General features: G+C 33.2%; 2 protein-coding genes and 2 long non-coding RNA genes across 4 annotated transcripts; 1 reads left to right on the forward strand and 3 right to left on the reverse strand.

Moving 5' to 3' along the window:
* Positions 1–1,394: 1,394 nt before the first annotated feature.
* Positions 1,395–12,438, reverse strand: LOC124442939. The gene is made up of 3 exons (XR_006947441.1): positions 12,415–12,438; positions 9,559–9,565; positions 1,395–1,482 (listed from the first exon to the last, which is right to left on the reverse strand). It is a non-coding gene; the product is annotated as an uncharacterized LOC124442939 (long non-coding RNA).
* On the forward strand, positions 1,823–19,038 carry LOC124442928 (tetratricopeptide repeat protein 28-like). Its single transcript, XM_046993438.1, has 7 exons — positions 1,823–1,956; positions 5,096–5,214; positions 10,123–14,308; positions 14,824–14,886; positions 15,265–15,363; positions 16,627–16,825; positions 17,449–19,038. Exons 3-7 carry the CDS (start codon positions 10,252–10,254, stop codon positions 18,410–18,412), a joined length of 5,382 nt encoding a protein of 1,793 aa, XP_046849394.1. The 5' UTR covers positions 1,823–1,956; positions 5,096–5,214; positions 10,123–10,251; the 3' UTR covers positions 18,413–19,038.
* A 3,309-nt stretch (positions 19,039–22,347) lies between these two features.
* Positions 22,348–23,050, reverse strand: LOC124441543. Its single transcript, XM_046992020.1, has 2 exons — positions 22,512–23,050; positions 22,348–22,429 (listed from the first exon to the last, which is right to left on the reverse strand). Exons 1-2 carry the CDS (start codon positions 22,931–22,933, stop codon positions 22,348–22,350), a joined length of 504 nt encoding a protein of 167 aa, XP_046847976.1. The 5' UTR covers positions 22,934–23,050.
* A 4,017-nt stretch (positions 23,051–27,067) lies between these two features.
* On the reverse strand, positions 27,068–27,514 carry LOC124442938. Its single transcript, XR_006947440.1, has 3 exons — positions 27,453–27,514; positions 27,178–27,237; positions 27,068–27,099 (listed from the first exon to the last, which is right to left on the reverse strand). It is a non-coding gene; the product is annotated as an uncharacterized LOC124442938 (long non-coding RNA).
* Between the last annotated feature and the right edge of the window lie 252 nt (positions 27,515–27,766).

Genomic DNA, 27,766 nt, shown 5'->3' on the forward strand with positions numbered 1-27,766 from the left:
AACATAATATAAATGGCTGTATTAAATAGATTTTTTCATAAGGGGAGACGAACATCAGGTGAATGTAGTGGCAGATGAGCCATGGGCGTGTAGCTAGACAGCACAAAATAATAGTGTGCGCGATAGCTATAGCTAAAAGGATGATAAATTCGACAAAGATATTAAAAAGAAGAAACTATTAGAGACTGAAAAAGGAAGAGTGTTGTGTAGTTTATGTGGAGAAGTTGAAACAGGCTGTAAGTGAACAGGATGTGCTTCCAGAGGACTGGCTTTTCAAGCAAATGTGATCTGGAGTACGGGTAGAAAAATGCTTGTATGTTGTGAGGAAGTAAAGTACATCAGGACGTTCGGTGGAGGAATGAAGAAGTGCAGGTGTGTGTCATAAGAAAAAGAATGGAAGGAAGATGTGGAATATAACAAAATAGCTAAAGATAGTAAAATGGAGCACAAGTACAATATCGTAATGTTAAATTTGTAGTGGCAAAAAAAAAAACAAAAGGTATATGATGACTTGTTTTATTAATAAGATTGTAGAAAAGGAAAGAATGATTCATATAGATTCGCAAGATAAAATATAGAGATGCAAAAGATATGCTGTAAATTAAAGTTATGATGGAAATCTAATAACAGATAACAAAAGTGTGATAAGATGGCATGAGAAAAATAAGAGCTATGTGTAAGAGAGATGATTGCTGTAGATAAAAACGTTAGTAAAGATGAAGTTTTGAGATTAAAGATTCTTCGACCTTGATGACATACTTGTGAAAACGTGAAAATTTTGAGGAAATGTTGTACAGGAAATACACACAATACAATGACGTAAGACCAGATAACAAGTACGGCCAACCTGACGTTTACTCCTCATTTGACTCTAAAGATGACTACCGCTAAGGTTGTCGAAACGTCAGTTAACAACAACAAAAGCAGTCTTTCTCAGGACTATACCACCCCGTACGACCTACATCTACAAACATGTAACGATACTCCCGGGTTCAAACCATTTAATATATTGTACAATAAATAAATATCGTTGTACAAAAACGGAGTGTTATTGACGTTGTGTTTTTATTGAAATAAAAATTATTTACGAGAACACAAAGTTGTCGATAAGGAATTAAATTTTTACTTCTTATAAAACAACAAAATATTTTGAGATGAGCAATGTTTTTGTGAAAACGAAGTCGTTCTCGTTATTCTTGGATGTTTACTTGACAGTTGTTTCAAATGTTATATAAACTCACTTTAAGCAGAAAATTTCCGTGACAATATTAGTTTATCTTTATTACTATAAAAACTGTTGTTTATTATATTTCTTTCACGACAATTCAACATATAGGTCAACATTATTATTTATTACTGTGACATGGGAAATTACGAAAAAGCAAAAGACTTTCATGAGCGAGCGATAGAAATTCAAACGAAAGCATTTGGACCTGACCATGTTAGTATAGCGACAACGTACAAAAATCTGGGTTTGGTCTACTGTGACATGAGACGAACGAGCTTTAGATATCCAGACAAACGTTTTTGGTTACAACCATGGTAACACAGCTACAACGTACAAACTGAGTTAAAATCAAAGACTTTAAAGCACATGTATATATAGAAGCATCGCGTAGAAAAGGAAAAACGTTTTATTTTGTCCTAAAACAGTAATTTTACATCGCAAAATAAATTTTTATATCTTTTGATGAGTTTAATAATATTGACTACAAATCAAAAGTAGCTATCATGAATAAATACAATAACAATCACAATGTGTATTATGGCTTTACATAACAATCTATTCTTTAGCTAATTTAAATTCCATTGCTCAGTTTAATTCCTCATTTAACGGCGTGAAGGTTGGTTATTAAACGCATCTTCCAAGAAAACGTGCTGAAGTCTGAGGTAAAGAATAAGTTCATCATCAGTAGAAGGGGTTGAAACGAACAAGAAATATCGTCTTCAAAAAAGGTAAGTTTTTTATGATATGTAAAATTTGGAAACTTGGAATAATATTAAATTGTTAAGACACAAAGTCGTCAGACAAAATTTCACTGACATATGAAAATTGATGCATTACAAAGTGATAAACTTTGAGATTGCAAACGTGTTTCTAACTACGTCTCCTCAAAAAATTAATTCGCTATAATTCAACATCACAGGCCAAATAAAGCTGAGAGTTTCAACGAATAAATCAGTTTCTTTCGTTATTTATAAAGTTCGTTCAAAATAATGTGTTCAATCATACGCATTGCATATACATACGGACCAAAACTATAGTTTGTTTCAACTTAAAAAATGTAAAGTGCACCTTTATCTTAACAATGTGCATGAATTCGAAATCTGTTAAACCATCGAGGAAATATATTTGCTTGCTCATAATGTATATAGTTAAGACAAGGAAGTGAGTCAGTGATATTACAGAAAGAAGCAAATTGAGACAATAGATAGAAAATGATTTTGTAATAAATGTCTCTATCAACATAAATATAATTTTTTTATTTTACAAGAGTTATAGACTAAGTTAAAAAATGTTCACTTTAAAGGAAAACATTTTAGTGTTTGTCGCCGTTCTCTTTTTATGCATGATTAGCTTAAATATGTAAACATTCTTCACGAAAATCTTTACGAAAAATTACCGTTTATATGAAATGATATGAACAGAAATCGCACGAGGCTTAGATGATTTACAAAAGATGCACAGTTTAGAGCATCCTATATTTGCTAATATCGATTCATTGGTTCGATTGCTCGAATTTTCTCAATTTTGAACATTACATGTATGGTTAATGCTGCGGTAATTATTGCAGTGTTGCGAAATTGACTTTATAATCAAAACGTATGAATATAGAAGTACTGGAGAAAAGAAAAAACGTTTTTTATAGTTCTAACCAAGCATGCTATAATTTAAGCAATGCAAAATTAAAGTTCTTATATATTTTTAATAATTTGCTCAAAAAACAGAACAAAAATGCATGAATAAAATTAAAAACATTAAGGATGATTAAATTCTGTTGCGCAGTTTAATTTGCCACATCAATGTAAAGGTGAAAGTATAAAGTTTATTTCCAAAGATTATTGAAAAAGTGAAAGTTTAAGATAACAATGGACAAACATACCTAATCATGAATCATTAAGTGACAAAAAATATACAACAATAATCAAATATCGTTGTACAAAAACGGTGAGTTATTGACGTTGTGTTTGTATTGAAATAAAAATTATTGACGAAAACACAAAGTTGTCGATAAGAAAAAAAAATTTTTACTTCTTATGAAAGAAAAAAAAGTTTTAAGATTAACAATGTTTTTGTGAAAACGACGTCGTTCTCGCTTTTCTTGGATGTTTACTTGACAGTTATTTTATATGTTATATATACTCACTTTAAGCAGAAAATTTCTGCGACAATATTAGTTTCTCTTTATTACTATAACAACTGTTGTTTACTACATTTCTTTCACGACAATTCGACATATAAATCAACATTATTATTTATTTTATTATGAAAAATGATTAACTGTTTTTTATACTCTACATAAAAATACATTCTTTCATGGTAAAATTAAATTTGCATGTTACTGCATGACATAATTTATCAGTCGAACATTACTTTAACTCTTTGGCGACGGCAAAAATTTATGCAACATTTTTTAATAACTTATATATTTCCGGAAGTGATTGTTTTATTACAAATATCTCATTTAATACTAAAGCTTTTGTAAAACAAATTACACCATTAGATAGCCTGTAATAAGTGTTTTCTGGTGATAGAAGTTTTAGTACTTGGAAATGTTTTATAATCATTAAAATCGTTGTTTCTCTGCCTTCAACACCATGCATAATTATAACGCAATGAACCCTTACCCGAAGTTAATCGGAATTTTAAAGCTTTATGTTGTAGATATGGCAAAACAGAGTAAGCCATGAGAAAATTCACTCAATTTTCTGTAGGTAGATGAAATTGCAGCTTTTCACAACGAAAATTAGTGCGGTTTTGGGAATTGAGTTATAATTTTACAAAATGTTTTTTTAATCGCAGCGTTTGTTGCCATAGCGATACGTTAAAGAAACCTTCGCTCAAACAGTCTATGTCAATGGCTTTGTTTTTTATAAGACTATGGGAATACTTCATCTTAAGAAAAAAAATGATGCTGAGTCGATTCCCGGTGGTTTAAGTCATCATCAAAAGTACGAACTATATAAAATGAACGAAAATATTTTAAGTCATATTTGCTGACGAACTATGACGACACCAAACATACCTTGAATTATTGGTATTCTAAAAAGCATATGAAACTTTTAGCGCTTTGAATATATTTTTGGCCGTTTTTTTTATAATGAATGTGTTCAACTGATTTGATAATCTTTGAAAGAAGTTTAAATGACAAAGAAGTATAATCTGCCTTCTGAGACTAAAAATGAACATATAGAAAGAAAATGTGAAAAATGTCTTTTTTCATAAAAAGTATGGTTTGAAAATAGAAATGTTTTAAAAAAGAAAACATCATCGTATTAATTAACTATACTAAAGTAAATTATCATCATAATTTTTCTCTGTAATGTCATTTATCACTTTAATATTGTGATAAAAAATATTAAATATTGAAACCAACTTCTAACAAAATTAAATCTTTGTGAATGTGGGCAACAATCACTCGAATTTTTATGATTTTGAAAACATGTGAAGCTTAGTGCAACCTGAATTGAGCTTTACATTGATAGGTTGGAATATTTTCACTATGATCATTGTTTAATTGCTGTCATTCTATTTCGTTCAATCTTCCTGTGTTGTGCAATTGGGTTAATACAATTAAAACACTAGAATATAAAAGTACTGAAGACATAGAAAAACGTTTAAAGAATCCGCTTCATAGAAAGCAAACCATGCATTTTGTAATAATGCATTAGGAAAATGAAGTTTTTAAAACTTTTTTGTAAATTTGCTTACATTATACACCAAAACTGTCACGAACAAAAACAATTAAAATCATAAGGTATATCTTTGATTTACATAGCAATCTATTCTTAGGAGGATTTAAATTCCATTGCGCAGTTTGATAAATCACAGAGAAAAGTGAAAGATGCTTATAAAGTATATTTTCTTTTACAGTTTGTCAGGGAAATGGAAAGTTTAATTCGTCATCATTAGAAAGAGTGAAAGATAAACGACAAACAAACATTAAACTTGATCACAAAGTATGGCAGTATAAATCTTTGTCGACATTAAGGGTGAGTTATTGATGTTGCGTTTGTATTGAAATCAAATGCTGGGATGTATACAGGGTTTAACGTATGAGTAGATTTTAATTAACATATATGTTATTGATACCTTGAAACGGAGCAAAAACATTTGAGAATGCAAGCGTTATAATATTTTGAATGTAAAGCATTTTTGAAGTCTGTGATTGTTCTGATTACTTGTATTTTTTTATCGAAAAAATTTGATTTTTTACAATCGAGTTTGAGCACGAAACTCCGACGACAATAAAGATCTAGCATTGGCCATCACTTGCCCTAAATTGCTTGAAATTTTGATAGCTTGTACAGCACAGGCCATATTTTAACTCAGGTTGGTTAAGTTATTTGTCCAATGATTATTTTTTGTGTGCAAGGCTTGTTTCGAAGAACTTTCAACAGCGGATACTTCACTGTAAAAAAAATCATGCATTTTTAAAATTACATTGCCAGCTGTACCAGAGAAGTACTTTGAATAACTAAAATTTGTTGCTCTGTCTGCACTCGTTTTAAATCACGATTTCCAAGACTGTACTATTTTTATATAGCCTATATAAGTGCTATGCATCAATCTTCGTTCACGACAATTGGACATTTACAAAAGAAAAGGATTATTCATTTTAAAATAAAATGGTTTCATATGAAGATTCTAACCTATATTGCTATATTATAATCGTTTGACACTTATGAATTTATTTTTGGCCAGTTTTTTGTCTTTAAATGTTTTTAAATATTTTTGTGGTGACCATAATATTCCTAAAATATTGATTCTTTGTAAAAAAACTACAATATTGATGATCTTTAAAAGAAATCTGAAAGGCTGTAACCAACACAGTTTGCTTGCGGAGAGAAAAAAACAACCTCTTTAAAGTTTGTTACAAATGTTATGTCTATATATATATAACATGCTATAAAATATAACAGTTTCAGAAGAGAAAACCGTATCCACAGTGCAAAAATTATGTATGTTGTTGTCTCCAGTCCTGTCTGTATAATCACGTGAATATTTTTACCTTTAAAAACTTTAATTCATGAGATATAGTACTATTCAACATGGCATATGAAAATTCAAAAAATCAAATTATTTGATTAGTAACTTTTACTCAATGCTCTTGTCATGACAATGAATGTCAAATTCGTGGCTTGTGACTGAATGAAAATTATTTGAATAACGAGACCAAATAAGTAACTAGCTTTTAATTAAGAATCGTATGAAACTCTTAGCAATATCAAATGTAAATATAATTTTGGCCTTGCAGTTTTCTTGCTGGAAATATTCAACATATTTTACTGTTTATATACCATAACATTTTTTTCACAAAAAATGTGTTGTCGAAAGTCTTTAAAAGAGGTTTTTGCTTCATCACAACAATAGTCAACATCAAGAACCAGCTAGGGTCGTAACGAAATATATACACAACAACCGGAGAGCTCGGAGCCTCCAGTCTATTTATTGTCAATAGCATATGCTAATTATATACAGGTGACTATTATTCGACTATTACATCTTTCTTTCCAGGGAGAATTTTTTTTCATGAAGTTCAACTAAATTATTATAGCCATATCCTTAATATGATAACATTTCTTTAACTATTTAAAATATTTGACTGTTCAAAAAAAATATACAACCTAAATCTACTTGAATGCTTTCTTTAACTTCAAGGGTTTAAACGATCTGAGGATTTACTTATCGTTCCAGATCTTGTTCTGATTGGTTCTGAGCTGTTTGAACTTGCTGCAAAAGTCGTCACTTCTTCTCGAAATTGCGTTTCACTATAGTTCTCTGTTAGTTGTGCGTCGCTAGCAGAGTGACTTAATTTCTGGTTTATTTTTCGATTTTCTTCGTTATTACTCTCTCTCTCTCGTTTTCCGAAACGTGGAGTAAGTGTCTTCTATTTCTTTTAAAAACGCCAATCTTAGTTTGCATATGAATACTCTGACGATGGCTTTGGAATAAAGTCGAAACACAGTGCCATCCAGTAAACTGCTATAGTGGAGAGAATCTCTCGTCCATACGGAGTTTAAAAGAGATTTGACTCGTCTCCAATCCCTGTGGGCTTGGTAGCTCAACAGGTAGAGCGGCGGACTAGTATCCCGAAGGTGCGAGTTCAAATCTCGTCAAGTCACATGTTTTCATATTAAAACCGTGTTAGGATTAATATAGTTTGCATATTGTATGATCTAGGAGTGTTAGCTGCACCAACAACAAAAGCAGGCTCACTCCATTTGTCATCATTTTCTGTTTTTATACGAACATGATTTTTTTCTTTAAAACAGGCAAAGATTGAGTAGAGTATCTCCTGTCGTAGTAAAACTTACTTCTGTTCTGGCTTATTTCATGGTTTTCTTTTACTATCTATTTGTTATATAGACGAGGCTCGTTCCTTTGAGGTGTTATCGGAAGAGTCGTCCTAATCTTATGATTCAGTATAACCTCGGATGTACTGTAAATGGTGCATCTCATGGTTGTGGATCAATGTATCATTAAAGCTAAACAAGGATCTTCCTGCCGTAGGATATTCTTTGAAATCTTTACTGCACTCTCAGCCAGCCCGTTACATTGAGAATTATGGACTTGACGTAATGTGCTTGAATCCATAATTCTTAAAGAAATTACGAAACTCTATAGACGAGAGCTATGGTTCATTATCACTTATAACTTCTGTTGGAACTCCCCATCATGCAAAGATGCATTTTAGTTTGGCTATCACGAAAATTTCCGTAAACGTCGACAAATCTGTGATTGTTATATACCGTAAGTAGTAATCCATTGCCACAAGGAGAGTTTTCCCTTTGAAGGACAAGAGATCAACACCAATACGGATCTAAGTGCCATCTGGTAAAGGTAACGACCTTCATGGTTCTCGTTGTTAAGTATACCGTTTCTCTTGTCAGTTTACGATACGTATAACTATGCATTTTATCTCCTTCCTAATATCAAACCACCACACTGCTTCGTCAACTCTTTCTTTGCATTTTGTAATTCGTTGATGAATTATTTCTAGGATTTTCAGTTGCACGACTTTAGGAATGACTATTCCTTCATTATACAGCAATAATCTGTCGACTACAGAGAGATTTGAGCGAACTGAAAAAGGTTATATTGATCGTGTACAAAAATACCAGGTTTCTCTGGCCAGCCCTCGATAATAACTTTATTGCTTCCTGAATTACAAAGTCTCCATCAGATGCTTCTTTGATCTCATTTAAGCGATCAATTTAACGGCCAGGAACGCATAACTTCATATTTTCGTCCACATTTAGAGGGTATCTGCTTCTAATCATTTGTTTTCCAGGCACATACTGTGCTTTTGGATTGTATTTCATCATTTTCATCAGCAGTCGTTGGCATCTCAGGTGGACAGTGTTTAGATCGGAGCCATTAATAAATGGCATCAGTCAAAAATTTGAATTCTTGTAGACCCCTAAGATGACTGTCAAATTTTTTGCATGCCCAACCTGATGCAAAGCATTCCTTTTCAATTTGAGTATACCTTGTCTCCGCAGGGATAAGTTTACCAGACGCAAATGCAATTGGTTTTAACTGACCTGCTTCTTCTTGTAGCAAAACGGCTTCAATTCCACTGGCATCAGCAGATACGGTAATGGGCTTCTAAGAGTCGTAAAATGTCTACGTCACTGCAGAAACAAGAGATTCCTTTACTTTGTAAAATGCTTCTATTTGTGCTTGACCCCATATCCATTGCGTATCGTTTTTTAAGAGATCATTCATCTGTTTCATTGCTAAATTTTGAATAAATCTTCCAACGTAATAGATCATCCCACGAAATTGCTGGAGCTCCTTAATATTTGTAGGTGCCTACATGTCAACGATAGCTTTCACCTTTGCTGGGTCTGGACGCACAACGTTTTTTCCAAATCTGTGTCCTAGGAAAGTAACTTCAGTTTGTCTCCCCACACACTTTTCCAGGTTGAGCCTCAAACCAGTTTCATTGACAGCATCAAGAACTTTCTTTAACTTTCCATCGTGCTCTTCCATAGTGCGACCTGCAACTAAGATTTGTTTATGTTTTCAAACATTAGCCATTCAGAACGCCCAAAACGCAAAAATGTAAACAAAAGGAGTAAGAAAGTTGTTTTTTGTTTTGAGTCTTTTGGTGAGTATAAAAACCAAAGATTCATGTAAAGCAACACTTTTTCTTAAAATTACTCGTGTTAATTTTTGAATTTCGATCTAGAACCGAATTTATAAGCTGTTAAAAATCTATCACTTGCTTGGTGTACAGGAATTACCTATTTTACCAGCGAAATTTACCAAATTTTTACACAATGTAAAATGGATTGTCTTAATGAGCTCAAAAAATTATTATTTAACACCTGTCATCTTTTTCTTCTCGGAAATGTGTCGTGTGAACCTCCAGCAAGGCTGCGACATTTTTGCGTTTTGCGAGTTCTGATTGGTTAATTGTTAAAAATGTAAAATATCGCTGATTAGCTCAAAAGGAAATTCCCCTTGCTGTGTGTGAAAATTTTGGTTTTTCATTCTTTGTAATTTTTTTTACTGGATAACACGAGTAAAAATCGACAAGATACACTTTTTACTAGTTTTTGTATGCGTGAGAAAGCCATTACATTTTATATACTCATGTTGCGCCGTAATCACAATTGATTTCAATATAAACTGATAAAGTAAAACATGCATATACGAATATTTAGCTACCTCCCTCAATTATCCATCTTTCGCTGCCCTTACCTACAGATGTATTTTTGACTTCGTTTTTTGCTAAACTTTACAGCTTCGTTTGCTTGGCAGAGTTTAAAAAGTTGTTCAAATAATAGAAAAACTATTAAACATAATACTTATCCCCAAAACAATGATACTTTTTCCTTGCGCTTCACGTAATAAATAAAATGTGAAATATTTGCTTGTTTTCCATCTAGTTTATAAAGGTTGTTATTTTCCAACAAAAGTACCATAAAGAAAAACTTACCATCAAGCTTCAAAGCATTCCAGCAGGAGCATTTGGTCTTATACACTCCTTTGAACTTGCGTCAAGCTAAAACTTGAGTATGGCTCCTAGTATAAATATAAATGAGACGCGTGGGAAAGTAAAAGATTTGCACAAACGACCTTTAGAAGTTCAAACGAAAGTACTTGATCCAGATCATGTTGATGTTGCACAAACATACCACATCGTGGATGCAGTTTATTACGAGATAGGAGAGTATGAGAAAGCAAAAGATTCGTATGAACGAACTTTGGAAATTGAAACAAAAGCATTTGGTCCTAATAATTTTGAGATTGCAGCAACATACCACAGCCTTGGAAGGATTCATCATGACAAGGGAGAGTACGACAAAGCAAAAAAAATGTACCAACAAGCTTTAGAAATCGAAATTAAAGTAGTTGGTCATGACCATATTGTCATTGCAACTACGTTAAACAACTTGAGCTTGGTTTATCATGATATGGGAGAGTACGACAAAGCAAAAGATTTGTACGAAAAAACTTTAGATATAGAAACTAAAGCATTTGGTCCTGATTATATTGATTGTGCAGCAACATACAACAACCTGGGAAGGATTTATCATGACATGGTAGAGTACGACAAAGCAAAAGATTTATACGAACGAGCTCTGGATATTGAAACTAAAGCACTAGGTCCTGATCATATTAAGAGTGCAGCAACATACCACAACCTGGGAACTATTTATCAAGACATGGGAGAGTACGACAAAGCAAAAGATTTGTATGAACGAGCTCTGGAAATTTATACTAAAGCATTTGGTCCTGATCATATTACGAGTGCAGCAACATACCACAACCTGGGAACTATTTATCAAGACATGGGACAGTACGACAAAGCAAAAGAATTGTATGAACGAGCTATGAAAATTTATACTAAAGCATTTGGTCCTAATCATATTAAGAGTGCAGCAACATACCATGCCCTGGGAAGCAATTATCATGACATGGGAGAGTACGACAAAGCAAAAGATTTGTATGAACGAGCTATGGAAATTAAAATTAAAGCATTTGGTCCTGATCATATTAAGTGTGTAGCAACATACCACGCCATGGGAAGGATTTATCATGACATGGGAGCGTACGACAAAGCAAAAGATTTGTATGAACAAGCTCTGGAAATTTATACTAAAGCATTTGGTCCTGATCATATTAAGAGTGCAGCAACATACCACGAACTGGGAAGCAATTATCATGACATGGGAGAGTACGACAAAGCAAAAGATTTGTATGAACGAGCTCTGGAAATAAAAATTAAAGCATTTGGTCCTGATCATATTAAGAGTGCAGCAACATACCACGCCATGGGAAGGATTTATCATGACATGGGAGAGTACGACAAAGCAAAAGATTTGTATGAACGAGCTCTGAAAATTTATACTAAAGCATTTGGTCCTAATCATATTAAGAGTGCAGCAACATACCACGCCCTGGGAAGCAATTATCATGACATGGGAGAGTACGACAAAGCAAAAGATTTGTATGAACGAGCTCTGGAAATTAAAATTAAAGCATTTGGTCCTGATCATATTAAGAGTGCAGAAACATACCACGCCATGGGAAGGATTTATCATGACATGGGAGAGTACGACAAAGCAAAAGATTTGTATGAACGAGCTCTGAAAATTTATACTAAAGTATTTGGTCCTAATCATATTAAGAGTGCAGCAACATACCACAACCTGGGAAGCAATTATCATGACATGGGAGAGTACGACAAAGCAAAAGATTTGTATGAACGAGCTATGGAAATTAAAATTAAAGCATTTGGTCCTGATCATATTAAGAGTGCAGCAACATACCACGCCACGGGAAGGATTTATCATGACATGGGAGAGTACGACAAAGCAAAAGATTTGTATGAACGAGCTCTGGAAATTTATACTAAAGCATTTGGTCCTAATCATATTAAGAGTGCAGCAACATACCACGCCCTGGGAAGCAATTATCATGACATGGGAGAGTACGACAAAGCAAAAGATTTGTATGAACGAGCTCTGAAAATTTATACTAAAGCATTTGGTCCTGATCATATTAAGAGTGCAGCAACATACCACGAACTGGGAAGCAATTATCATGACATGGGAGAGTACGACAAAGCAAAAGATTTGTATGAACGAGCTCTGGAAATTCAAAGTAAAGCATTTGGTCCGGATCATATTAAGAGTGCAGCAACATACCACTCCCTGGGAAGCAATTATTATGACATGGGAGAGTACGAAAAAGCAAAAGATTTGTACGAACAAACTTTAGATATTGAAACTAAAGCATTTGGTCCTGATCATCTTACAAGTGCAGCAACATACCACGCTCTGGGAGCTATTTATCAAAACATGGGAGAGTACGACAAAGCAAAAGATTTGTATGAACAAGCTCTGGAAATTCAAACTAAAGCATTTGGTCCTGATCATATTAAGAGTGCAGCAACATACCACGCCCTGGGAAGGATTTATCATGACATGGGAGAGTACGACAAAGTAAAAGATTTGTATGAACGAGCTCTGAAAATTTATACTAAAGCATTTGGTCCTAATCATATTAAGAGTGCAGCAACATACCACTCCCTGGGAAGCATTTATTATGACATGGGAGAGTACGACAAAGCAAAAGGTTTGTATGAACAAACTTTAGATATTGAAACTAAAGCATTTGGTCCTGATCATCTTACAAGTGCAGCAACATACCACGCTCTGGGAGCTATTTATCAAGACATGGGAGAGTACGACAAAGCAAAAGATTTGTACGAAAAAACTTTAGATATTGAGACTAAAGCATTTGGTCCTGATCATATTGAAAGTGCAGCAACATACAACAGACTGGGAACTTTTTATCAAGACATGGGACAGTACGACAAAGCAAACAATTTGTACGAAAGAGCTCTGAAAATTGATACTAAAGCATTTGGTCCTGATCATATTAAGACTGCAGCAACATACAACAACCTGGGAAGGATTTATCATGAAATGGGAAAGTACGACAAAGCAAAAGATTTGAACGAAAAAGCTTTGAAAATTCAAACTAAAATACTTGGATCCGGTCATATTGGTATTGCAAGAACATACAACAACCTAGGTAGGGTTTATGCTAAAATTGGAGAGCATCAAAAAGCAAAAAATTTTTACAAGCAAGCTTTAGAAATTCAAACTAAAGTATTTGGTTCTGATCATGTCGATATTGCAACAACACAAGTCAATCTAGGTAGGATTTATGCTGGAATAGGAGAGCATGATAAAGCAAAAGATTTGTACAAACGAGCTTTAGAAATTCAAACTAAAGTATTTGGTTCTGATCATGTTGCTATTGCAACAACTTACAACAATCTAGGTAGGGTCCATCTTAAAATGGGAGGGCATGAAGAAGCAAAAGATTTGTTCACACGAGCTTTAAAAATTCAGACTAAAGTATTTGGTCATGATTATGTCGATATTGCAACAACGTGCAGCAACCTAGGTTGGTTTTATTTTTTTAAAAAACTTTATAAAGAAGCTCAACGCCTTTACGAAAGAGCTTTAGATATTCAGACAAAAGTTTTTGGTTATAACCATGGTAACACAGGTACAACGTACAACAACTTAGGTTCAGTTCTTCTCACCATGAGAGAATACGCCAAAGCAAAAGAATCATACGAGCAGGCCGTAGAAATTCAAACTAAAGCTTTTGGTTCTGACCACGTATATGTTGCTGCAATGTGCAACAATTTGGGTTTGGTTTACATGAATTTGGGAAAGTACAATGAAGCTAAAGATTCGTACAAAAAAGCTTTAGATATTGGTGCTAAAGCTGAAGTTATTGATACAGCTGCAACGTTCAACAACTTGGGTTGTGCTTACAGTAAATTAAAAGAATATGAGAAGGCAAAAGATAACTTTGAAAAAGTTTTAGGAACCAAATCAAAATCATTTCCTCCAGGACAGTTCAACAACGCTGCAGTCTTCCAAAATTTGATTTTAGTTTGCTATGCAGTTAGAGAAAACGACAGAGCAGAAGATTTGTTCAGGCGAGCTTTAAAATATGGAATTGGTCAATATTTTTTGTCTCCTGAAGAAATTACCAAAGAAGTAAATTCATACAAATTAATCGACAGTGTCATATTGTTGCCAGGTATGAAGACGATTTTAAATGCTGTATTTAACAATTACATGTTTGTAAATGTAGATCGTCCAGGTTGGCATAGTCTTGAGAAGGACTGTTTTTGTTGTTAATGACTGGCATTTCGACAATCTTAGCGGTAGTAATCTTCAGAGTCAAATTACTACCTTTAAGGTTGTCGAAACGTCAGTCACAAATATGTAACGATACTCCCGGGTTCAAACCATTTACGTTATTTAACTACTGCTGTATAGCACTTTTTGGTAAATACAAATTTGCAGTCAAAAATTTTCCAACTTTAAGAGGAACATTTTTTTCTTGAAGCAAAAGATAGTATCTCTAAACAAAAATTTATGTAGCGTAATAAATTGTTGCAGACAGCAATTTACCGTTATGAATTTGGGAATTTACAATAATCAAATCATATTTTTGCGTGGAATATATTTTTATGTACAAGAAATATATTTACTTTTTTATATATTACCGCATGCTGGGAATAATGTCATAATGTACCAATTATTGTTTAGATTTGGCTACAGATGATTTTTTTAAACGTTCAATTTTCCATGCTGAAGAAAACAGAAAACAAGGTAGCTATTTATATGGTTTTTTAACGATCACACTGATGAAGTTAAAGATTAGAAATTTGACTAGGTCAAATTTTACATGCAGTTTTTATTATTAACGAATTAAAAGATTTCTATGGAAAGATTTAAGTATGTATAGGCTATCTTCTTAGACATTTTGCACATCTTGCTCATTAAAACATTTGAGACCATTAATTTAAGAAGCAGTTTTCAATTGATCACAACAGATTAAATGATAATTTTTCGACCAATTTTGGATAGGGATTGATGAAAGGGATGGAAATATTTTTTATAAAACTTTACCAGAAAGTGTATCTACCTGGCCAACTGTTTATTCTGAATTTAAAATTGTATTAAAATATGCTCTCTGATATAAATTAGTTTCCAGCCATTGGCCTTCATTAGATTTTGGAATTGGAAAATTTTGTCCGTCCACTGAAGAAATTACTGAAGAACTTGACAATATGAAATTGTTGCCAGGTATGTGGAAAATCTTGTGTAGATTATATTTAAGCAATATTTATCTCTTGTCAAGATTTAATGCATGTGCAAGGAAAGATTGCAAAATCACGTTTAAATCATATCAGTTTGTTTGTAGTTCAATCATATCAATTTGAAGTTGAAAAAATAAAAATGATCATTTGTTGACGACGAATCTGGATGTTACGGCAACTCTAATAATGAGAGAGCCAATAATCACAAATCTAAGATATAAACCTTAATAACAATCAATATCTAAAGAAATGAACAAACTAAAATATGTCACTATAGCCTTCCATATAATAAGCTGGCTACAGTATCTGAAACACCACCTGTTGTTTTGAGATTTTAATAGCATGAGCATGTTTATCGGTAAAAACGCAACGTACCAGTAACACTGTCACGTCTAAATGCATTAGAAGTAAGTGAGTTTTGAGTTTCCAATCTAAATCAATTTACTGAGTCATGTGAATGAGTAATGTGCACATTTTGCAGAAAAGTTAGGTGTCAGAGAGGGATAACAATGATTAACTTTGATCCACAACCGGCATATTTGCAAACATAAAAAGAATGATTGGAGTATTTCTGAGGAAAAAAGATTTCTAAATGCTGTAATCTGGAAACTGCGTACTCTAATTCATTTTTGTATCTTTAGATTTCACATCGTATCAAATATTTTTACAAAAATGGTTCAGACAGAAGTCATACAGTAGCTACGTACGGAAAAACTTGAAATACACACTGAAAAGAACATAAAATTTCTAGTGGAAATTGTTTTCAGCTTTCAGCAATTACTTAGCTAAGCTTTTGAATAATATAAACGTGCATTAACATAGAAACAGTTTGATCATTATGATTGGATTATGCACTCGTAGTGTTTCCAATATCAACAGTAAAACTACTGCAAAGTCCTCATTATATTAGGTCAAGCAGTGTCAAAGTACATCCGATTGACTGCAATGGTCCGAAACTGGAAGTAGTTATATTTTAATCCTGTGCATGGCATACATTGATACAATATGGCACTTTATGGCAACCATCACACGTTTTATATGTAGCTAATTTATCCACGACAAATGTTTTTTTTAAACCTTATTTCTCGTTTTTAGTATTTATAGAAGTACTTTTACATGGTTCTATTCATGCTATTGGTTATTATGCCATAAATTGCTTTCGTGAAGAAATTATGTATATTTAAAAAAATCTACCACTATTGACTAAAAACATCGTAATATATTTACTACGTAATTGCTTTAATTATAGAAAGAAACATCGACTGTACAATAAAAGCAGTGGCAGATTTAGATCCTACTGTGGATACATCTACGGATGCTGCCACCAAAATGAAGAAACCTGATATATCTCTTGATGATGACGTAGAGGATGACGACGAATTCTTTGAGAAGAAATTTCTTGACGAAGACTACGGTATTCGAGATGATGTTCGTAAATTATTAAAAAGGTTTGTCTCAAAGATATTTACCCCACTTCCTCTACAAATGTTGACTTAAAGAGCATGTTTAAAACGGTCAACGCCACTATAACCTATGTAATTTCAAAAATGAAAAAAATTGTGAAATAGTTTATACATGACACAATAGCTACATTTTTTGCAAACAAACTGAACAGTGTCAAATAGTTGTGAGAAATAGTTACTTGCGCTAAACTATTACTAACCATTCATCATGGCGAACACTCTCATCAATACAATATTTAGATATTTTGTCATACAATGTTATTCTTCTCCTTTATATAGTTAAAGTTGGACTTTTTATCATTCTAGCAAAAAAAACAGGTTGCATTGAAGGATGTTCAATAATTATACCGAATAAAATCACGCGTAATTTATATCTTTCTGTGTTCATCGATTTTGATTTTTTTCCTCTAAACTAAAAATCAAGTTGCAAATTTTAGTCGCTACTAAATGCTTCATTACTACGTTCACTTCTGAACAACTTTCTTTTATTCTATCATTAATTTGATTTTAGCATTTTCTATGAATGAGAGGAAAATTGTTAAACATAATTCTGATATATGTTGTTTTTGTTGTACCTAATTTATTGAATATTATTATATATTATGTAGTTTTCCTTGGATTTGTGGTGGATACGGGGTACGATGGGAACCCCGTCTATCTTTGTATGTGACAGTGGCAGCTGAAAGACAAAATGATAAAGATGCATTAAGAAAAGAAATTGATGAAACTTTTGGATGGAAAGCTTCTCCTTACTTTGACTTTGAACCAGAACAAAAAGAAAAATCGCAATTTCGATGGTTGTCAGATCTTAAAGTAGTAAAAAGAGAAAATGGTCCAAATCCAATGCGTAAAAAGAAGGAAAAAAAAAAGATTATTGAAACAAGTGCAAAAGGTTCTGTCACAATGTTTTGTAACACAGACACGAAACACTACGCTTTGACTTGTTTTCACAATTCATGCATCACTGACCAAGAAGTAGCTGGTAACGAATTCAATTCTTCGCACAACTGGAAAGATATAAAAGAATTATACGAGAAAATTTCAACAGGAGAAATCCAAGATGAAAATAGATATTATTACACTCCCCTTATGGATAAAGAAATAAAACTTGGAGCTCCTTGTTGTCAATCATTTAATGAAAGCACTGACATCATGGCCATTGAAGTGATTGATTATAAAAAGATTACTCGCACCCCTTTCGTAATCACGGAGACTGATTGGAAAACAGTTAAAAATCAACTAAAGAAAAGAAATGCTAAGGTTCAGAAACGAGTTGGAGGCGCTGTAGGAAAAATTTTAGACATTAGCTATTCACACTTATGCAGAGAAACCAGATGTGATATCTTCAGCAACGTTATCACCATTGAATGCGAACGTCCTTTTCTTAAAGATGGAGATTCTGGAATGTTAATATATTTCTACAATGAGGACAAAGACGAACACATACCTCTGGGTTATGGAGTCTGCGAACATAAAAAAGATGATGGAAGAATTGTCTATATAGCATTTAGATTGGACGTCGCATTGAAAAATCTAAACTTAAAAAATTGTCGTTGGTACTTGCAGGCATAGAGTGATCTTGGACTTATTTAATGAAGTTTGGACTGAGAATATTTTATATTCATGTTTTAATCAATTGCGAAAGTACTTTCTCGTATTCATATACATTGATTTAGGTTTATTGTGTTTATCAATTACTTATTTCACTTTATTTTATTATTATCATCATTTTGGTGTCATTGGTGAAATGTTCATTTTCCCTGTCACGTGTATTCACTATTTACATATTTAATGCACAATTCTTGTTATTATAATTTATATTTTTCTTCTCAAATCCATAATTTTCTCTGTAAATTTATGATTGGAGTTGAAATTACGAAATCTTAAATGAATTTCAGTTAGTCAAAGTTCAATTCAGGTGAATGATAAAATTTTACCAGACTTTGACAACTATATTTACCATCTCAAGACTATATCTTCAATATGTAAGTATTTTCTGCATGGCTATTGTTGTAGTTAAGCTAATCATTTTTAAACAAATAATCATTATGTACTCGCTTGCAAAAAAAAAAACAGTCAAACTGAAGACAGCATAAGTTTGCTGAAACAAATTTAAAAGTGAAACAATTGTCGTTTATCTGAATTATGGAATGTCTTAAGTTATACTAACAAATGAATAAAGTATGAACTAAAATTAACAATCACAGGACTTTTTGCATGTACCGCCGTTTAGTTTAGCACGAAATACAACAAAAATGCTCGTAAAACATCATCAATCATTTTTTTAACGCTCAACTGGTCGCGGTGTTCAAATTCATTTTCAACCACAATGTTTCCATTGAAGAATACGTTCCAAAAAGAATAACGGATTTCGCCAGCATTGAGCGACATATCTAATGATTCATTGTTAGAGTACAAGATACAAAATCTTTACACATGTAGTTATTCATATTTATTCGATGTCAATAACTCAAAAACACTGGTTTACAAAGAAAAGGCCTGATTTTAATTCTTGGTGTGCAAGTTAGCCTGTTTCAAACGTCGAACTTGACATACACCGAACGCATTTAAAACAAAAGAAAATGAAATTAAATTCCTCCCCTCATTGTCTTTTGTTTTAAATGCGTTCGGTTCATATAAAGTTCCACGTTTGAATACAGGCCTTAATGTCATGACCCTCATTTTGGACGAATTTAATAAAGCATTTTCCTTATTTAGAATGCAAATGTGATCCAATATGACGAACATTTCATTGTTTTCTCTCTCCCCAGAGAATGGTTGCACACTACCAATAGAAGGTACCTTTTTAAACCTATTTTCTATGTGACACATAACTTCTGATGTATGGGATTAGAATAATGGCAGACAGTCAATTGCATTTACTAGCCAATAGGAGCACTGAGCTGGCTAACTACAGTTATTTAACTACACAGCACCAAACTTCACACGGAAATGACATGTACTCCAATCGGAAGTCTTTTATGTACTTCCAGAAATTTGGTCTTTCCTAGGTTTTTCTTGAATCATTCTTGAAATGTATGGGTATTTTTGATGAGAATTTTATCAACAGGAAACACCATTTTTTTTCTTATATTACAAGTATCAAAACTTTCCTGTTGATTGTAATAGTCATATTACAAACAACATGAATAAAAGTGTTGAATGATTAAAAGAAATATCATGAAAATTAATACAAGGCTTTGATAAACTACATAGTTCTCTACATCCCTTTAATGACTATAGTGTGCTATGGTTTCATATAAGTCTCTTCATTTTCTTTTTCACGGCCTTTTGTTACTCATTAATAAAAAATTGTTTTCTGCTTAATTGAGAGCTTGCACATGTTCAATGATTGTGAATTTTGTGACTTTGTTGCATTGACTCACTAAAATAGGATGAAAAAGTAAAATTACTTACGTATTTACAAACTCGTTGCTTTTGTTCTTTGTGATGAACACTCTGATTGATGATTACGAGAGCTAAATTCCCTACAAGGTTAATTTTAAATTTTCAATTTTTAAACACCAAAGCGACGAAGCGATTCTCTTTACTAAATCTAATTTCTAAATCAATCAGTAGCGTAGCCAGCCAGCAGATATAATCGTACTTTGTAAATTATTGAACCTTATCATTAATCCTTTCTTCAGTTGTTCGTACAATCAGTGAAACTGCCTAACAATTTTTCCATATCTGGAGTAAAAGGTTCGGCTTGCTAAGCCACAGTTTTTGATGCTGAAGGGTGATAAAAATTTCGAGAATCGGTTTAATCAGAAACCGCAGTTTTTCTTGTAGCTTAGCTCGGTGGAAAAATTTTTCATTCTTTACAAAGTTCAGCTGTTTTTTGTCATCGTAGAAAATCATAAACTGACCTGTGCAACCAGCGTGAGTAGTATTTTTGAAGGAGCATTTCGGGTCCATTGAGCTGAAAGTCTTCTACGAGCTCTTCCATTTTGTTAAGAATTCTAGCAAGAAGCTCTTCTTTGTTGATTTTTTTCAATAACTTGTGTTCCTCGATGATTTCGTTTATACAAGTAGTTGGCTGATGGTTGTCAACATTTATTCCAATCCCTAAAATTGAAAAATTTGAAAAGATGAAATCGTTGGGGTGCAGGCAACTGTTCAATAGTCAGCAAACAAGTTTGGTGGTGCCAAGTAAATTATTTTGATGTTCACTCAATGTAAAAATAATGGATTTCTAAATAATGCAAATGATCTCATATTTACAACTGTTTAGACCATTAACGCTACGTCGTATGCAAAGGATCGCAACTAGAACAAGTTAGCATTATAAAGAAAATAAGTTTCACAACACGTAAAATGGTTCAGTATGAGAAAAGGTTTTTATGAGTCTTGGAAAAAATTGTGAATAAAAAACGTCCCAAGCATTTGAAAGATATCCCTTTTTTAGAGAACGCTGAAAGATTATAATTCCTTCCATGATTAGCCTGCAGTCATAACTCGATAAAACCGATATCATGATTTGAATTCTACGTTCACTCTCAGTTTAGAAACTGCTGATGAGACAAAACTCATAAAAATGTAGCAAAATGTAACTCATTTTGAACATCACATAAAACAACAAGTGTTCAACGTACAGAATGAAAGACAAAACCTTTTAAACTTTAAAGTCACATTTAAGACGTGAGTTTTCTTTTACTTGAGACAAGAATATATTGTGTGTTATGTATCCACTTTATCCACTTTAAAGTATGATGCTGTCTTTAGTTCCTTATGGACAAGTTTCATATATTTTTGAAAGTACGATGCTGTCTTTAGTTCCTTATGGACAAGTTTCATATATTTGAGCTGCGTCCTTCTATATTTCAGTAATAAATCTTCCTTTATCAAATTAAATCCCTGAATTTGAATATTCCAGTCAGTTCTCTTTGTCGAGAATGATTTGATACCGAAACTTTAGTCCTAATACGTATGTTCCAGTCTTGTTGTTGAAACTCGACTCTTCAAGTACTCCACTTTAGTATCTTCATTGGGAATGATCTGATGCTGAAACTTGAATTCGCATTTAGCTACTCCTCTTCTTTAGGAAAGTTTTGATGTTGAGTTCTTAATTTAAATACTCTCGCAGATCCTTATTTCCATGCATTTAGTTCAAACATATCAGATGAAAACGCAAAAATAAATCACCTGATATCCAGATATGTCCCTCACAGCATCAACAATGGCTAGGGATGTGATATGTTGTACAAATGGAAGACGTTGACGAAGATTAGAATTAAGTTCGATTTCCAAAGGAAATGAAAATGAAAGACAAGCATCAGGAGATAGCCAAGCATTTCCTCCACGACCTACAGAAAAACATCATTCGCACTATACTTAAACATTTATTCCTCAAAGAGCAGCAATAATTGGTGGATAGGTTTTGGGAGATACAAAAAAATGTAAGTAAAAAGGAAACTAATGGGATGTTGCAATGATACAAAAAAGAACATATCAAAAAACATATTACAAACCTTACCATAAAAGGTACACACATACGTAACTTACCATCAGGAAGACGTGTTCGTAAAATGGTAAATGGGATATTTGGTGATTCGTGATCCCTCATTATTTCGAATCCATAACATATACCTGGAAACAAAAAGGAAGGTGCAATGTCACTTACTGCAATAGTAAAACAAATTTTCGTTGGCGCTATTCATCATGTAAATACCGTGGTGACAAAGAATACAAAAATATTCCAGGGATCAAAGTGCCATGCTTCTTCTTGGGTCTAGTGACTTTGGCACAATCTCCCCGCCGTGTCTTCCTATTGTCAAGAACATAATTCCCTCGTTGAACCAGTTCTGGCAGAGAAGGTATATATCTATGAGATGAATTTTGAGACATCGCAGGTAAGTTGTGTGGCAAACGCCACTGACCGTCCTTGACCTTGAACGGACTTATAGACTTTTGTACCAATTCCTTTAGCAGCGGTTGAATAGTAACAAGAATTTCTTCGCTAGTCTCAATGACGTTAAACAGTAGGGACACTTCTTCTTGAAGAAGTTTTAAATCAGTCGAAGGATTGTCTTTTGGATTGGCTCCATCAGACATCCTTATCAAGAGGTCCAAAACTTCTTCTTTGTGGGACATAATTGCGCATACTGGTTTGTCTGAAGCCAATGCTGACAATAACCTTCAGCACGAGTTTGGAGAACTAGTGATAAATCCTTGTTTCTCTAACCAGTCAAGTATAGTACTAAGCCCCTTTGAAGATATCTATAAAAAAGAGGAATTATAGTATAAAATGAGCTCTGGAGTGATACAAAATTTTGTACACGTGGTGTAATAAATTCTTCTTACTTCAGATTTAAATTCTTGAAATTCATCCCAACTTAGCTTCGAATCACTGTACTTCTTCAATAAAGCACACACATTTCTCCTGTTGATGAAATTGCGAGTTCAAACCTAGTATTGGACAAAAGAAAACAGGTTTTTATTTTTATAACTATAAGCTGTGTACAAAAACAAAGTGAGAGAAGTCACCATCATGCACAAAATGCTTTCTGATACTTAGATGACCACTCATCTTTACTAATTAGCAGATCTGTATATACTATATATTACAAATAAACTTCAAAAATACTTATCTTCCATCTAGCAATCCTGTATCAGACTCTCTTAATAATTCGGTAAGAGAGTTTTCTGCAATAAAGTAAATGGTTTGAAACCGGGAGTATCGTTACATGTTCGTAGATGTAGATCGTCCAGGTTAGTATAGTCCTAAGAAGGACTGTTTTTGTTGTTGTTGACCGACGTTTTAACAACTTTAGCGGTAGTCATCTTCAGAGACTATAACATGTAATAATACTCCCGGGTTTAAACCATTTACTTTATTACGATCATTTGGACGACAGAGCGAATAACTTGCTAACGACTACGTAAGTTTTGCAACCAACGTCAGACGCATACGCCAACAACTCTGGTTCAACCACCGCTAGGTAAGAACCAGACAAAAAATACGGCTAACCTGACGTTTACTCCTCATTTGATTCTGAAGATGACTACCGCTAAGTTGTCGAAACGTCAGTCAACAACAACAAAAACAGTCCTTGTCAGGACGATACAAACCTAGACAATCTACATCTACATCTACAAACATGTAAAGTTTTCTGTATTCCTAGAGTTGTTCCATCCATCACTACCTTTTGGGGAATCCTTCAACACAATTCACAAAAAAAACGCATTATTAAAATCAATATCAAACAATCTTAATAAGAGAAAATTCCTAACTTAATAAAGCAAGCGAGCACTGTCTCAATGGAATATTCACGTTTTACATCTGAAAATGAAATGATGCTTACCGTATCATGGCAATGATAGCGAGACAAAACTTGGCGTAAGTTTTTGTCTTTGGGAAATTAAAATTACCCGAATACACTTGCCTTTGTACACATGCAACATAATATTTGTACATAGGTAAACTGAACAAAAAAAAAGAACATTCAATAGAGACAGGGTAAGAAATTGAATAATGGAAAAACGTAGCTACTAATGCTTCGGCAAATTTTCATTAAAAAGTACCTCGACGTTATGAAAAGCCGAGTGCAATCTTTTAGAACGGCATGAGATATTGCATATGATCCAAACCATACAAACATGTCTTCAATGCCATTATAATGCTTTTTCGTAGCACAAGAAGAGCAAGGTCTGCAATACACTAAATAATCTATTTAAGTCAAATAAATATGAGGTGAACCGTAACATGTAACAATTCAGAACTTACTTTTCACATCATGGATTGAGTAAAAGTACGCAACTTAACACAAGTTTACGTACAACCATTCATCTTGAATAGAACGTTTATCTCACTCTGCACCACAAGAACAAATAGCACTTTGCGATGGCGCTAAAATTTTATGACCATTTGTTTCAGGAAGATCAGTGAAATTGCTTGCATCTTTCTCATTGGCTAAAATGATTAAATTGTAAAACTTACAAAATGCTAGAAAATGCTAAATACCATATCGATAAAAGAAATAGTATATGTAAAGCTAAAAGGATGTTCATCATTGCAGATTATCTTGCATACCTGTTTCAAATAAAGAAACCTTTTCTTTGCTTAGTGTAGCAAATTCAAAATAGTCTCGCATCTCTGGTGTAATTCCAAAGGAAAACTTAAAAAATGCTAATGGCGAATCCATTTCATCCTCTTCAACGATTTGCATGGCTTTTGCAAAGGTTGTCACATGAATGCAATGATATGACGAACAGCTGCAACATTTTAACTCTGGCTGGGTCGGCGTTACTTTTGAATACATAAAAGTACAAACCCCCCATTGACTATTCACTGGTTTTACTGCAAGCCATTGCACTTCCCTGCACACTGCACTAAACAAATCCTACAATATGTAAAATAATTTATCTTAAGATTTTATGTATGTGTGTGTATGTATGTGTGCAGATTAACGATTATGATTAAATATGACTTCACAGAATCCTTAGAAAGTGCTTAATACATATATCAGGCTGGTAAAGCAATTGGTGAATATGACTATGTACGTATGTGAGTATGAATGTGTGTATACCTCAATAGTCATGAATAAATTCAATTTGCCCTCTTGGTTATCACCCTAATAGCTTTATAGAAGCTCCTGAACTTAGGCACAGGATGTATGGTAACAAATTGTGGGGTATTAGAAGGTTGAGAAACTATACGTGTATTTGTATAAAAAAGTTATTTTCACAAAAACAAATTATACTTCTTCATGTTGTATCTCATGGTGGGAATGATCACTGAAAACAGACTGCATCGTTGATGTGGATTCTGCATTCATAAAAGAAATTGGATGAGAGAAATATATTGTGTAAATAATCATTCACAAGTTTTAACAATATTTTTGCTTGTAAAACTGTGCTGGTTAACGTTCATATGTAATAAGAACAATGTCGACCAAGGGTCTTGTATAAACACAGAAGGATGACTTCACAAGGGTTTGAAAGGTACAATAAACTGATATTTAAGGATGAAGACATTTCCTCCCATACCACATGAAGAACTTTAGATTGAAAAAATAAGCCAATTACAAATTTGAGACATTCACTGCATGCAATGTCAGATTAATATGCAACAAGTTCTCACATCTTTGACAAGGGTCTTTAAACAAATAGTATGTAAGAGTAAGTCAAAATTTGGGAAAGCTGTTCAGACACCTTATACCCTGAAAGAGTAACACAACACTTACTTTTTTCAATAAAGTCTTGACATCACCATAATTGTTCCTTTGTTTGCATTATAATCATGAACAACAAAGGATTTCTGACATGATACATTTGATGCAAAGTCAAACTGTATTAATAACCAAGTATAGTGGCCAGTGGGTGACAAATGACTCTGAAAGAGCAAGTATACAGTAATTATTCATGTTCACAGTTTCAAAAATATCTTTTATAATATATTTTTATATTTGTTGAGCACATTCTACCAGATGTTAATAAAGTTTTGCTACACAGTGTTTCATGCATAAGCAATCATCAAGCAAATTGAACAACAAAGGATTTCTGACATGATACATTTGATGCAAAGTCAAACTGTAACAATAGCCCAGTATAGTGGCTAGTGGGTGACAAATGACTCTGAAAGAGCAACACAGTGTTTCATGATAAAGTAAATGGTTTAAACCCGGGAGTATTGTTACATGTTTGTAAACCTAGATCGTCCAGGTTGGTATAATCCTGAGAAGGACTGTTTTTGTTGTTGTTGACTGACGTTTCAACAACCTTAGCGGTAGTCATCTTCAAAGTCAAGATGATTTTGACTCATCATTTTCAAAACAGTTCTTCTTAGGACTATACCAACCTGGACGATCTAGATTTACAAACCTGTAACAATGCTCCATGCATAAGCAATCATCAAGCATATTGTCAAATTATAACACACTAAAAGCATGACTAGTGGTAAACAGTATAAATTATAACTGTATATGTGAGAACTACTTGACTAAGTTGACATGGTTGTTTGGATGCCTCTCTAATAATAGAGATAGATTGCTTGGTATCTTTATTCTAAGATATCTTCAGAATCGTACAAATAAAGACCATTGTTTAATTTAAAATGTGTACAGAATTTTAATAAGTGTTGAAATAATGCATGCCTTCTTTAAATTACTTCAAAATTTTTCAGTTTTTTCTAGTGAAAGCAGTCATACATATAGCCATTTCCAATGACTTTTCATGAGAAACAATATTAATATGTACATTACAAACCTTAACTCTTGGTGCTTGTCATAACTGTCAGCAAAATCTTCACTTTGTTCATTCTACATATAAATGAAAAAAAAACCATCAACATAGCGTATTTTTATATCTACATAGTTTTACAGTATATGTAAACTTACCAAATCCTCAAATTCATTTTCTTGCTCAAAGAATTGAGATTCATATGACACACTGCTATTCTATCAACATGTATGACATTGTGATTAAAGGATATAGAGAATCCAGACTTGAAACTGGAAAATGTCTTCAGAATAATTGTTTTTCCTTACACAACATTATGGGCATAAATAAATTTGTACACATACTTTTGTTAATAGGACTGTGGTTATAAATATAAATTAATATAAATTTGTGCAACTAGAAACAATAAAAAGAACACTTTAAAAATTCATACCGCATCATCTTTTTGTGTGTTTCCTTTCCTCTCCACGTTATTGTAAAAGAACTCATTTGAGCGACTGAATTTCTTCTTGAATTGATACATTTTGCAAGTGTACCCAAAAATAATAGCCCAATTAATAAAACCAGTACTGTGCATGTTCTTGGAATGACAAAGTTAGCCTAGAATTAGTCTAAGTAGCATTCTCCAAGCCCGAAATCTCTGATAGATATTTACTAAAGCACTCAGCATAGTACTGAGTGACCGAGCCCTGTTGATCGACTGCCTTGCTTCGAAATTTTGATGTTGCAAACTCCTAAAAAACATGA

The sequence above is a fragment of the Xenia sp. Carnegie-2017 genome, unplaced genomic scaffold (assembly GCF_021976095.1).
Source record: "Xenia sp. Carnegie-2017 unplaced genomic scaffold, XeniaSp_v1 HiC_scaffold_20, whole genome shotgun sequence".
NCBI lineage: Eukaryota > Metazoa > Cnidaria > Anthozoa > Malacalcyonacea > Xeniidae > Xenia > Xenia sp. Carnegie-2017.